Source organism: Microplitis demolitor, chromosome 4, assembly GCF_026212275.2.
Source record: "Microplitis demolitor isolate Queensland-Clemson2020A chromosome 4, iyMicDemo2.1a, whole genome shotgun sequence".
In the NCBI taxonomy this organism is placed as follows: domain Eukaryota; kingdom Metazoa; phylum Arthropoda; class Insecta; order Hymenoptera; family Braconidae; genus Microplitis; species Microplitis demolitor.
In genome coordinates, this window is record NC_068548.1 from 8906122 (window position 1) to 8921291 (window position 15170).

At 30.5% G+C, this 15170-nt stretch overlaps 1 protein-coding gene across 1 annotated transcript in view; it reads left to right on the forward strand.

Annotated features, from left to right (window-relative positions):
• LOC103569001 (E3 SUMO-protein ligase PIAS4) overlaps positions 1–15170 on the forward strand; it is a 31816-nt gene continuing 16646 nt past the window's right edge. Inside the window, exons 1-4 of the mRNA XM_008546063.3 lie at positions 1–354; positions 757–923; positions 1006–1104; positions 11667–11850. Coding sequence (XP_008544285.1) covers positions 331–354; positions 757–923; positions 1006–1104; positions 11667–11850 — 474 coding nt within the window. The 5' untranslated portion in view covers positions 1–330. The remainder of the gene's footprint in view (positions 355–756; positions 924–1005; positions 1105–11666; positions 11851–15170) is intronic.

The following is a 15170-nucleotide window of genomic DNA, read 5'->3' on the forward strand; positions in this document are numbered from 1 at the left end:
TGCAACTTGCCATCAAGGACCAGGGAATGGAGAGTAACGGAAGTGGAATGTGTGTGGATAAGAGTGTAAAGTAGTACTTTCTCCCCCTTGCCAAACACATATAATTATATTTGGACGTGTATATAAATATATATTGTAAAATTAAATAAATTTAATGTGAATAATTTTTCATACTTTATCTGCGATACTTTCGGTAAATATACGAGACATCTTATAAAAGAATATGATGTAACGTAGCGCTTAATTGTAAACTGAGAATAATTATTTTTTAAGTAATTATTCGATTAGGGATTTTAAAAAACGGCATCCTCAGATAAGCAACTTAAGAGGATGGCCGATACTGATGAATTGGAGGCAAGTACATATATTACACACTAACGATTTAGATTTTTCTCTGTTCAATTCAATGCTGATGACTAAAATTATTGTGAATTTTTATATTTCAATGCATAATTTTTTTTTTCTTATTTTTTAACCAATTTTCTGCTACTAAAATGAAAATTAAAAACATTTATGGAATTAATATCGTCAGTTATGAATTGATAATTTATATAATAACAATATAATGTAAAACACATAATTATGTTAATGTACAGATGATTGATGAAGAAATTGAATTTTAATAAATGTTTGGTTACAATTATCAAACAGTAATAACAATAATGCAATAAAATTATGATATTCGAGTCAATCCTTCGTATAATAGTTAATATGAATGTATACTTACTCATTTATTAACATAATTTTATGTTGCAGAATATGGTATTAAGTTTTCGGGTCTCTGAGCTTCAGATGCTTTTAGGTTTTGCTGGTAGAAATAAGTCTGGACGTAAAAACGAGTTACAAACACGTGCGTTAGAACTTTTAAGACTCAGATCTCATCCTGTACAACTTAAAATTCGTGAACTTTACAAAACAATACAGTAAGAATATTTTTATTTCTTAAAATTAATTCAATGCTTTCAGTAAATTAATTTATCATTAAAATATATTACTATTTTGTAGAGCCGATCAACTAGCAGCCCATCAAATGTACGGACAATCTGGCGCTAGTAATGAACCATCAATCGATCAAAATTTACATCAACGATCAGATGATTCAAGGTAAAAATTTATTTGTATTCATTTATTTAATTATTTATTAACGCCCTTGGTACTTATACACAGCAAATATAATAGTGTGTGATAATCAATTTAACAATTGACATAGACTTTAAGTATCCTATATAACAACGTCGTTCAAAGATTGAGCGAGTCATGCACACGTCTTGATGACAATTTCTTGGGTTACAGTTCTAAATACCCTGTTTTTAATAACCATCACAATAAAAACTAATCAAAGATAATCTGATACGAAAATGACTATTTACAAACATAACATCATACAAAAATAACCAGACACAATAATATCCTTGTAATTAATATCTAAGTACGAAAATAACCAGATACAATGATAACCTGGTAATAAAAACTTATTGCCACCATTTCATATCAATATATCAACTAATTCATATACTAAAAAATTTTACACATTTCATTATATTGATAGTGATAGATTTATAGCATATCAATTGGATATTAATGTATGCAGATTTTGTTAACTAAATATTTTAGTATATAAGGTACCCGTGGGTAATAAGGCCTAAGTAACAGAAATGATATTTAAAGGCTGCTCTAGTAGAAGGGTCTGGCATAGAGATATTACGATAAATTTATAGAGACCCGATACCACGTTCCCTGTCTTCTATATTTCATCATCCGTTATATGCTGTCGTAGTGCAGAAAAAATTATAAAAAACAATCTAGTCTTCTGACTCTTAAAAAGAATACTGATAGTTTTAAGTGCTATTGAGCAAAACAATCTAGTCTTATGATTCTTAAAAAGTTTTGCTGCTAAATTTAAGTGATGATTCATCTCTAATACCAATTTTATTAATTATAGTTGAACTGTTCCAGTTTGTTTAACCCGTAGGCCTTATTACTCTACCGTAGTAAAATAAGGCCTATTTGTATGGTTTTTGTGAAAGTATAATTTTTTGTTTGTTTATGGTAAAAATTACCATTACTTGATTACATTTTATGGCTAATGTATTGAAATAAAGATTAATGATACATTTCGATGATTAAATGCAATATTTTCGATTCTATTCAAAATCTTGCTTAGTTAGGCTTTATTACCCGCAGGTACCTTAATTTTTATTTTTATGGTTATTTTTGTATTTTGTAATTTTTGTATCAGGTTATTTTTGTCATTGGATATTTTAGTTTTATGGTATTTTAGCATGGTTATTTTTGTATGGGAAATTTTTTTTGTGATATTTTGAGCGGACACCGATTTCTTGCTGCATGATCTTGCGCAAAACCCATACGTTTTACAGTTTTGAGCCTTGAGCAGATCTTGAGCAAGCCATGCGCAACTATTTTCAACCATAGTCTTCCTCCGGAATTGAGTTATAATCTGGCACCAATTCCTTGTGTAAGGCTTGCACTGAATTGCTATTGAAATTTGGCTAAAAGTATCTACAGCAAGACACATAGCTAGGAAAAGACACTAACGTCTATTGAACTTGAGACCAGGCTTGCTCAAGCCTTGAACAAGATTGTCATATAGGTAATCGGCTGATTTGACTCATTATTAAACTTGATTAAGCTATCAAACCAAAAAATATGTGTGCCAAGTTTCATTCGAGTCTTTTGTGAATTGAAAACGTTATATTCGTTACAAGGCGCGTTATATCCCATATATACACAAGTACATATATAAACTTTTAAACCGATGATATTTTTGGAACCTACTCGACTAATTATGATAGGTGATAACCAAATTCTATGAAAAATTCACCATGAGGACAAATGCAATAGCCAGATTTTTATGAAATATACTAAAAATGCGACCCGGCAGCTGGAATGCAATGTAGATTTTATCAAATTAACTATACCTCTTTTCTTTATATCAATGACTTCATGTTCATACTATTGGTTGAACAGTGTACTAATTTGAAGATAAAATAATAAAATAAAGCGTATCTTATCAGTTTTAATCTTCTATGTATAGAACCGAGCTTGACTTTATAATTTTGAAGTTGTTTAAGAAAACTGGAATGAGAATTGAATTTTTCGGGATTTTTAAAATTTTTACTTGGCCACTATTCCTGCCCTGTGGACCGATTTTGCTTATATTCGGACTTGATCAAGATTTTTGCGCTTAGAGTAGGTGTGCTAAGTTTGGTGGAGGTACGTTTCGAATTGTGGGCGCTATCATGGCAACAATCCTCAATATATTCATAATGAATCTGTAACAGGGTAATTTTCAACCTTGCTAAATTTGGCCCCTTTATTAATTGATCTTAATAAGGGCGCTACGGGAAGATAAGACTCGGCCTTTCAGAACCGGAGATGTTAATTTTAGAAAATTCAGGATCGTTGAATTTTACAAGAGTGAGGAAGGATGAGAAATTAAATTTATTACACAATATTTTAATTAATATAATTAACAATTTTTTTTATCACAAAACAATTTTACCCACCGGGTTTTATTTCGCTTATAATTATTTTATCAACTAACGGAATCCACCGGACTTTATTACATTGATTAATTAGTCCCCTGGACTCTATGAATTAAAATATTTAATTGGCCACTGGCCTGATCCCCTGGATCTATATGAAATTGAGTCCCCTGGACTTATACAATTTTGGCAACCTGCCTGATCTCCTGGATCTTAATAAAATTAGTCCCCTGGACTTTATTTATAATGGCAACCGGTTTGATCCCCTGGATCTATATTAAAATAAAATCGGCAACTTGCCAGATCCCCTGGATCTAATTATTTCAAAATAATTAATTAAAAATTCTCCTGGAATCATTTTATATCGCACACACACACACGTTATATTTAATCAATATACTGTCCACTGGACTTAACTCACTCACACACACACACAATTAAAATTTTCCTAATTACAAATTCCAATTTTAAGAGTTAATTTTAGTGACTATTAATTTTTCCTTTGTTTATAATCATTTACTTTAATTTACATAATTTCCCAGTATTTAATATTTTTTCCATCAATTGATAGATTTTACTGACTCGAGCGACCGACGCTATCTCTCTCTACTTCGCGCGTCTCAGTCTATCTCTCTCTATTTCGTGTCTTTCTTTCTTCGCATTCCATTTTAATTTCTTTTAACAATTTACAGACATCAACTTATTACTCAAATTTAACTCATTAAAATCTCAATCCTTATCCCGATTTTCACAGCACTTAATTTTAACTTATTAAATACCGATTGATTTATTATATAACAATGATTTAATAACTATTATAATTTCTGGCCTCCTGCCGAGAAATTTTCCTCTTTAATTTATAATTAATGATTAATAAATTCTGGCCTCGCTGCCGAGAATTAATTGACCAAGCACGTAGTTAATTTTTACTTAATTTCTTTACAATAAATTCCCCCGCCGAGAATTTATTCTATCGGAGATGCTGGTTTATTAATACTTTCGATGATTTTATACTCGATATTAATTAGTTTATTAATTCTGGCTTACCTGCCGAAAATTGATTTATGCACAGCACTACGATGTTAACACTCAACTTTGCGCTTGTTCACCGGATGATACCATTGGCGTCTATCTAGCTTCCCTTGGTCTTTCCTTGGTTTCCGGTCTTCTGGATAAGGCTCACGGCAGATGGACGTCCGTTAGGCTTGTCAGCTCGACCGACTCTCCCCGAGTTTGCTGCTGTCCTGTGGTTATATATTTTCAGCTCGGCCATTTTCGGCAACTTCCGGAAAATGGCCTCCCCACTTAATTAATTTTGGGACAGAAGTCCAAGCTTCTTCAATTAGCACACCCGGCGACAAGTCGAAAAACTCTAACGGGTACTTATTTGGGGTTACGGCTCGGCTAACTGACCAGCCGTGGAAAACCACGATTTTCCTTGATAATAAATTAAATTTTACCCCGTTACAAATCTTATAGTTGGTTTTATAACACCATGATAACTAGGTTCATTTTTGAATGATGTCCTGATAATGCAATCCTACGTGCCAAGTACACGGTTAAAATTTTTTAAAAGTAAAAAAAATTACTTTTTACAAAAAAAAAAGTCAAATCGAAAAAAATACCAAGTACCAAATAGAATTTAAAATCTTGGAAAATATTTTCATAAAATTTCAAAAAAAATTGAATGACAAAATTTCAATGTACTTGGTGTGCATTACTAAATTTATTCACGCAAAATCACACAGAAGGATCCTTTTTCATTGGAAGATTGATATCTCAGCAACAAATTAGCTTACAGAGACAACAAATAAAAAGCGATTGTAGCTGAATACATTTTCTAACTGAACTAGGCACTGGTTTTTTTGAAAAAAGTTTTCCCTGGCCCATAGACGCAAAAGACAAAACCTAAAAATTAAAAACATTTAGGTCTCGAACTATTTCTTATAATTACGCAATAACCGCGGCTCAAAATAAATTTTGGCCAGAAGATCTTCAAACTAGAGATTCCAAGTTTCAAACTGCTTTTTTCAAATTTTCAATTCGACGATTTTCACGAATATACAGCCTTTCAAAAATCACTTAAAAATTTCTAAAATTTTTTCGTTCCTTTCATTTTTTGGATAAGTGTATATAAATTAAAGCTGACTATTAATATTGTTATTCTGTCATCCTAAGAAAACGACTTTTGTTATTATCATAAAATATTTACAGCCTCTAAAGTATGGTCATTTCGGGTATTTGAAAATTTAGGCAATCGGGATTCTGTGTGATTGGGATTCTGGGTGATTGGGAATATAGGCTATAAGGATTCTAGGCTTTAGGGATTCTGGGTGCTTGGGATCTGAGTTATTGGGATCTATATAATCGGTGACTTTCCCTATTGGATCCTAGACGGTAGACGTATACCTTCTAGGATTATACATTTATATAAAATACGAAGAACACGCTAATTAACCGCTGCAAAGTGTCTCCACAATAGCAACAACTATCCTATTAGTAACGCTTAGTCAGCGAAAGCTTACTTATTAATTTTCTGTTAAATTTAAGAAATACGTTTTGAGCGAACGGAATTTTCAAATTCTGTAGCAAAGATCTATTAAATTAAATTTGATGACATATAGCCGTTAACTTTTTGAAATCAACGTTTTGTCTGATATTTAGATATAATGTACTAGACACACTTGTTAAAAGTGAACCAAAACTTCTCCTTTTGGATTATATTCGTCAATTTATTGTCAAATTCAAACAATAGATCTCGAGCAATGGCGAACTGTACTTTTCAAGTTGTTTTCAACTTTTGAAGTAAGTGACTATCAATGTATCTAATCAGCAGAAAATTAGAGTCAACTATTTAATATTTAAGGACCCAATAAATGAAATACAATAAAAAAAATAATCGAATTCCAGTTATTTTTATCAACATTTAATCAAAACTCTCCATTTAGTTGATGGAAATCTATTACCAAGTAAAGAATGTTAACTAGCAAAAAAAATTGACATCAGTTTGATTAAAATGGTTTTCATTTTTAGGTAGATTTTTTTTTAAAATCTAACTATTGTATTTGTTTTCATAGTCGATTTTACAAGGAATTTCGTTATAAACTATCATAATTAGTTGAGTAGAGTTCGAAAATACGATTCGTTGAAAAATTTATATATATATATATATATATATATATATATATATATATATATATATATATATATATATATATATATATATATGTAATAGAACCGACTTTTGAGGACACGATTGCGTCTACAATTCTTATCCGATCTTAATGAAACTTTCTACACTTATTTTATGTGTAATTACCATGGTTAAGTTCGAAGATGGGCTGAATCGGTCGATTCGTTTAGAAGTTATGGCTGTTTGAAATTTTAACGATTTTTCGAAAAAATCAGTTTTTCATCACTTTTCAAGTTCATAGAACTTTAAAGCTAAAACTCATAGATAATTTTTGTAAAAAGTATTTTAAAGCTTGACTAATAAGCTTGACTTTATGACCTTAAACTTTATATTTAGACCATTTCTTCCAATAATTTGATAGTCTTGAAAATTTTAATAGAATCGAAAAATGCTGAAAATATGGTATTCATGCCACATAACTTATGTTTGTTCCATTATAATCCAGTTTCATCAGTTGTATTCTATTGTGCACAAAATAACCTGTAAATTCCACAGCTATTTTATATTTTAAAAGTATTTCTTTGATTATTTATGATGTATCAAATGTACCTCTCATCCCAATGATTATCACTGGTCTTGTCATTACGATAGCGCCTACAGTTTTTATCGGATCTTAATGAAATTTTTTATACTTATTTTATAGGCGATTACCTTGATCAACTTCAAAGATGGGCTGAATTGTTCGAATAGTTTTGAAATTGTGGCTGTTTAAAATTTTCATGATTTTTCGTAAAAATCAGTTTTTAATCACTATTAAAGCTTATATAACTTAAAAACTAATATTCATAGACAATTTCCGTAAGAAGTATCTAAAAGCTTGTCTTATAATCTATAATTTATGACCTTAAGCTTCATGTTTTGACCATTTCTTCCAATAATTTGATAGTCTTGAAATTTTTAATTAAAAAAATTTTGGAAATATTGTTTTCATATCACCTAACTTATGCATTTCCCATTATAATACAATTTTGTCACGTGTATTTTATTGTGAGCAAAATAACCTGTAAATTTCACAGTTATTTTATATTTTTAAATTATTTCTCTTATTGTATATGATGCTTCCAGTGTACCTATACGTCCTACAATTATAACTGGTCTTGCAATTGTAACAGTGATTACAATTATGATCTATTACTAATTCAATTTTCAATACTTTATTTATGTGAAGGTTACTTTGGTATATTACCCATATAATGTTATGTCAAATCAACTTTCTGAAGTTCTCTATCGAACATAATCGTTGTCCTTTTTTACCCTCACTTTTAGAAAACGAGTTTAATTTCATCTCATGGCTATACACAAACATATATCTCAAAATATGTATGTATAAAACTATTTTTTCATATTGATGAATTGAAACATCTACCTTCCATTTCGGCTGCCGAATGGCTTTTTTTTTTTTTTTTTTTTTTTATGTCCATTTCCATACAATTCGCAATCACAAGTAAAACTAGAGTAAATTATTAAGTTTTTTTCTATGGTATATACGAAATCAGGAAACATTTAAAATACGAGTAAACTGATGTCAAATGTATAAAAAATTCATCTTAGATATCAACGAAGATTTATTTATAATATCATGATATCATGGACATCTAAAACGTTCTTACAGTTGATTGATCGTCGTCTCCTAATGTTGGTAACTTAACTATCGATTGTTTGAATTTTATAAAATTTTCATTTAACTCAATGAAACTATATTAAAAAATACAGGCTGAAGCACCGCTGGTGGCGAAATAATGAATCATTGCTTTGAGACAAATTTCAATATTTACTAAATTGTGGCACTCTGGCACGTGGCCCAATTGGGACGATAGCCAATAAGGAGAAAAAAAGGAATCGTGGCATCTTTTACAACTTCTTATTCTCTGGCAGTGCTCCTATCGCATGAAAAATTTTAAAAAAATGTTTAAATTGGGAGTGCTATAGTATATGCTAGTTAAATTTAATTATTTAAATTAGTTCTCAAAACTGAAATGGGTAAACTTTCATAATTTTACGACGAACAATCAATGTTCTTTTGACTTTAAAAGGAATTTTCTAAAAATTTTTTTGTTTTTTAAAGTTTTTAAAAATGAGGCTAAATACCACTATGTCTACGGTATAGATACACAGTAGGCATGCGCCATGACACATATACATGTGTTTGAACGTATACTTGCCGCGAGACACTACTGTGCCTCCTGATTTGAAGTTTATTTTATTAGCTACAACATGCCATCAACAAAATTGTATTGTAATGGATAATTTACAAAATATTAATGGCAAATGCCGTGGAATTATTTTATTTTTTAAATTTTAAATGTCATCAAACTATTTTGAAAAATTGTCCGAATTATAAGTTAAGAATAAAAACTTAAAATTAACGAAATTGAGTTATCACTATTAGTTCAAAAGTCATTTGGAGATTAATCAGCAAAAGATGATTTTTTTGAAAATTAACAAAATTTTAAACACCCACTACTTTCAAACCCATCAACCAATTTGGATCATCTTTGAACTTGACCGAGATTATCGCTCATAAAATGTGTGCCAAATGCTCACCAGAATCATAAATAACCGAATCAGCGTTTCATTCTCATTCAAGTCCCCACTAGACTATGACAGAGAGACTAATCTTGCCAAGTCTGGTCGCACCTAGTATTATAGTCGAATATTAGGGCGCCACTGGAAGATGGACTCGGCCTTCCAGAACCGGATGTTGGAGGATTTTATTTTAATTAATTTAAATTAATTTGTTACTCAGGGTTGTTCGTAATATTTTGTGAGTGAGAAGAGGAATCGTAGAGTAGGCTGAAATAATGTTAATCCAAATTTTAATGAATGTAAGCACCTTGCTTTATTTCCTTAACCTGTGACAATATTTATTTCTTATGGCAAACTAATATACTTATGACAAACTAATTTTCTTATGACAAACTAATTTCCTTATGACAAACTAATTTCCTTATGACAAACTAAATTTTCTCGTCCCCTAGACGGTTTCTTATGACAAACTAAATTTTCCTCGCCCCCTGGACGGATTTCTACACCCACACACCCACGTTAAAATATACCTCGTCCCCTGGACGGTAAATCTTATTATTTAATACCTCGTCCCCTGGACGGTAAGCCTTAACATTAGTTTAAAAACATCCCCTGGATGTATAATTATTTAAAATAAACTTAACATGCCCACCGGACCTAAATCACAGACACAGTTTTTTTTTTTACTTAAAATTTACTGACTCTACTTTACTTTAATTAATTTTGTACTTAATGACATCACTAACTTTTGCTCAAATAATAGACTCTATATTTCCAATATGACAATTTTACTAATAAAATTTCCACATGAAATTTTCACAATCCTTTCATTAATTTTCACTGACTTATTTAATTCATTTTATTTTATTAATTAATTAATTCTGGTTTTATTTTAATTATTAATTAATTAATTTTCCACTGATAAATTTCCCTTCAATATCCAATTTCAAAATTTATATATTTTATTTCCTCAATTTACTAATAATTATTTTCATTATGTATTTTTAACACTCAACTTAATTTACTGACAAAATAATCCATTCTTAAGCTTTCCTCGAGACAAATTTATCGTAATTTTCTAGCGTCTTACTTTTGATTTTATAATTTTAATTAGAATTATTTTAACATTGTTTTATCAATATTTTATGCCTAGAATTACGTCTAAAATTGACTAGAACATTCGGCCGGTGAATTGGCGTCGCAAGGCCTTAATTTACGATCTTACATGCGGACAATTATTGTCTAGAGCGGCCGACAGGCCTGAATACTTTTATTAAGTTATTGAATTTAATTGAATTTATTTATCGAATAATTTATACGGAAAAATTTATTTTATTCCAGCCGAGAGGCCTCGAATAAAGTAAATTTAGAGTTACGACAGAACGACGAGTACACGACAAAGATTTTACGGAAATTTCGAGACACGTGGTTACACTAGCCGACGGGCCTTGAGTTACCAATCTAATTTATGTAACCAGCAGAAAGATATTATGTAAATTAATTATAACTAATTCGGCCCTCTAATAATTAAATCAGAGGCCTTAATTAATTATAATTTTTACCTTGAGTAAAACTTCAACAACGTCTCTGGTGTCTCGTTCACTCCTCAATTTTCCGCCGGTATGTTCTCCTCGTGCTCTCTCTCTTCCTCGTCCACAACGAAAAATTCAACTGATAACCTGTCAATGATCAGTCCGCATTAGTAATTTGTTAAATTATTAATTATTGTAATTATCAGTCTAAAGGCCTAATAATTAATTAACAAGTTAAATATTGATTAATAAATCGCCTCGTTCCACGTGAAGCGTGAACGGACGTATATATTTACTTTGTGATCTTTATTTTACGTCCGGTGTTCTCGCCGTCTGGACAACTCTCTCTCTGACTATTTTTCGTTCCGCAGTCCATTATATCATTTCACTCCCGTTCACTATTCTGGAAACCTATTCCCACTTTCTTAGACTAAGGAAATGACGAACGGACGGGCCTTAGTGATCCATGCGACACCCGGTGACTAGTCGCAATACTACTTGTAACTTACGAGGTCATCGGCCGGTCATTGGCGGGAACGAAATTCAAATTCAAATTTATTTATTATTTTATATTCATTAAAATTACCCTGTTACAAGACCTTAGTATATTTCTCAAAGTTCTATTGGCCTCCATCGTGATATTATTTGTATGCATTAAAAACAGTTATCGAAATAATCTCTTCAATTTTCTAAATTTTTCTGTTCGTTGAATTTCTTTTCTCATATTCCCCTATTCAATAACTGTAGTAAAGCAAAATAAGACGACGGTTGACACATGAGTCCTTAATTTTTTTCAATATTTCGAGGTCCTTCATCGAGATTTTTCATCTATTTACATTTATGTCCAGAAAAGTAAACAGTTTTGACAGAATCAAATCGAAGCATTACAATTAAAACGTTAATTTTCAGACAAAATCATAATCCATCATGGGCTCGAGCAATGCGAGCAAGGCCAACTCAACAACAACCATCACCAACCTCAGTTTCATCAAAAGATTTACCACCAGCACACCAAGCTTCAATGCCGCAATCACAAGTTACTAGATCTGCGGCAGCATATCAACCGACTACGTACAATAGCGTAACAGCACAGGTAACAAATTTATTCTTTATTCGCGATAAATTTTTTGCTTTTTTTCTTATAGAAATTTAACTGATGTAATTCTTCTCATATCATAGTTATACATATATATGATTTTCTTTAACACGCATAAGTCACTAATGAGTAAGTTAACTCGGAATCTGATTGCATAAAAAAATCTTTGCAATAAAATTTTGCCACTGCTTGAAAATTAATATTTAAAAATCCTAGAATAAATTCTGTAACCAAAGTAAAGGGCCCGATTTCTGATCTTTTAAGAGTAACAGTTGATGTTAAATTAGAAAATTCATTAGAAAACTTAGCTAAAAAAAAAAATGATTTTTCGCGGACACGGATTCTGACTCTAGTCAACTTCTAGATTGCAGTTTCTGACCCTTGAATTAAGAGCAACTTATCACTTTTGTCGTTATTGATGACAATTTACAAATATTTAAACTTCATAAATATTAAATTTCAATTTAAAAAACTAGAATTTATTAAGAAATGAAAATTTTCACAGAATTTTTTTAATTATTTTTTTACTATCGGCAATTTTTTCGATCTAATTTTTTATTGAACTATTCAATAAAAATAAATAAAATGTGATATATTTATAAATTCAGTAACGTTCGTTAATTATTGCTACAATAATTCTTTAAATTCTAACTAAGTTCGAATATTCTCAATAATCATTATTTCATATCTCAGACTTTTTCTTTAATCATAAATATACAATTGGTCCAATAAAATAAATGTTCATAATAGAAAATAATGAAAAAAAATCCCATTCGGCAGCCGAAATGGAAGGTACATGGAAAGAACGAGATTGGACGTGGTTTTTTTTTTTTTTTTTTAAGTATATACTTCTATATTCTAAGGCCTCGGGTAGTCCCATATCCGGCCAACTTAATCAAATTCAATCTTTTAATACCAACTCAAATTACTTTTTTTAAACCGATCAAATTCATGGATCGGCGACGGGACGAACCTCAGGACCGAAAGACCTCACACTCTTTGTGTGAAAAATTCTTTCGGCAACCGTTGAGATTCGAACCCACGCCTGGCAAGTGATCAAGTTCGAGAGGCCTAAGTCTTACGCCTTAGGCCGCTCGGCCATAATCACCGGTTATTGGACGTGGTACAATGTCGGATTGTACTGAGCCCCATCTGTTGAGAAAAAAATTTTCAAATTGAAGCTGCTACTACTCTAATAGCCACTCTAGCTTGAAATTGCGAGTAATTTGATGTTGAAATTACCTGAAATCTGCTTCCCGAATTTGCCGACAATTTCATAGCAAAAGTTGAAAATTAAAATTTACGGTTAATTTTTCTTCAATTTAAAGGTAAATTTTTACGAAAAAAAAGGAGTCGGTAATGTTCATTGTTACCATTTCAGAAGGTAAGCAAATTTATACACAAAATTGTCTACAATTTGAGAATAAAAATATACAACAATTTTTCAAGTTAAATTAACGATAAATTGCCATAAAATTTACGTAAAAATTAAAGATAACTTTTTTCTAGTTAACTTTTAAAGTAAATTTGCATTCTAATTCGGACAGTAAATTTACGTCAAATTGAATAGCAAGTTGCATACAAATTGACGTAAAAAATGGAAAAGTCCGAAGTGGACGGAAATTTGACAAAAAATTCAACGAAACTTTTGTACAGTAAACTTTTGCTCGAGCAAACTGTGCTATTAAGGTAGGGAAAAGAATTTACCGATAAAATAAATATTTTACTTATTTTACAAATTTTCAGCCAGTTATTTACCGGATAAATAACCGAAGTAGTTAATTTTGTTCCGTCGGTGGCGTCGATGTGCGATTGACGATGTGTACAATGTAGGCTAAAAATTGTTAGCAATTATCTATTATCTTTTAACATTATTGGGTTAATAAGTAAATAGCTCAAAATGATAAATGATAAAAAATTAATTATTGTGCTACTAAACAGTGATCAAGGTTATTCGCGGTTCTTGTCAAATGCAGCTTTAGTATTGAAATACGACCCTATCTGTTTTATAGCAAAGTTGGTTGAACAGAAGAATTTGAGATTCATCAACCCCGGTTCAAATCCGCGGCATGCAATTTGTTATTTTTTTTATCATACTAAAGTTAGCCGGCTTTTTTAATTTAACAAATTTTTTTCAATAATTAAATTAGAACAAAAAAACTTTTTTTTTAAATGTTCTTGAAGTTTTTCAAGTTATTTTACAAATAAATTTTTTTGTTATAATTTTTTTAATAAAGAAAAATTCTAAAAATTTTTAGATATCGGCTAACTTAATTTTCATTTTTTTTTCTCATATATAAGCAAAATTAATACACCTAAAAATCATTATAATTTTTTCATTTGAATTTTGTAAAGGAATAATGGTTTTAAAAGGATCCAAAAATGCACTTATGGAAAATTTGTTGGGAAATTAAATATGTATTTAAAAATAGCCAAATAATGATATATATAGCCTATGTGAAAAAATAAAAGCCTTATTTTTGAAAAATTCATAATTTTTTTTGGGTTGGGTAAAAAAATTTGAAAATTTTCAAATTTTTAATAAATTCCGTAGAACAAAAATTTATGGGCCTTTTTTAGCTTTGGTTCACAAAATTTTGAAACTCCTGAAGTTAAAAGCTCACATTCACATAACTAAAGACATGCGTCCTTTAAGCTTTAAGAAATCTATGTTTAATTTTCATGCGTAAAAAATATTGTAATGACCGGTATCTTAAATTAATATTACTTATGCACTATAATAATAACACACTTATATTAAAAATAAGAACACCACAATTAATAGCAGTAAAAGAAAGGCAAATAGAGATATAGTTTATTGAATACAGATGTATGCTGTTTAGGGTGCTTCGTTTCCGGTAAAAGTATTTTTTTTTGTTGCTTATCAAGCAAAATATTATTTTGCATGCAAAAACAAAAATTCCTGCCAAATTTGAGCTCTTACTTCCAATCCTAAGTACTTTCCATTTGATTTCCAAGATTTCTCATTTAAAATTCACGTAAATTATATTACTTTTTTTTTAACTTTCTAATACTCAGCTGCGTTTTATGATATCGACACGGTTTTGGTCGCAAATTGTAAGGCGTTTGGTGTTCTTCAAAAGTACCCATAGTAACTGACAAGAAAGGTATCCCAAGTGTCCCGCTCCGATTTCGATGAAACTGAGGTATGTTATTCTCCGTCGAAATCTAAGGGACACGTATTTTTTTTACCTGCGGAAAAACATATCTAAGGGGTGAAACCACCCCTCAAAGTTCAGGCTCCAAAGGGGTGTTTTGCAAGTTTCGCATACTTGCAGTTTGAATAATCGAATGGG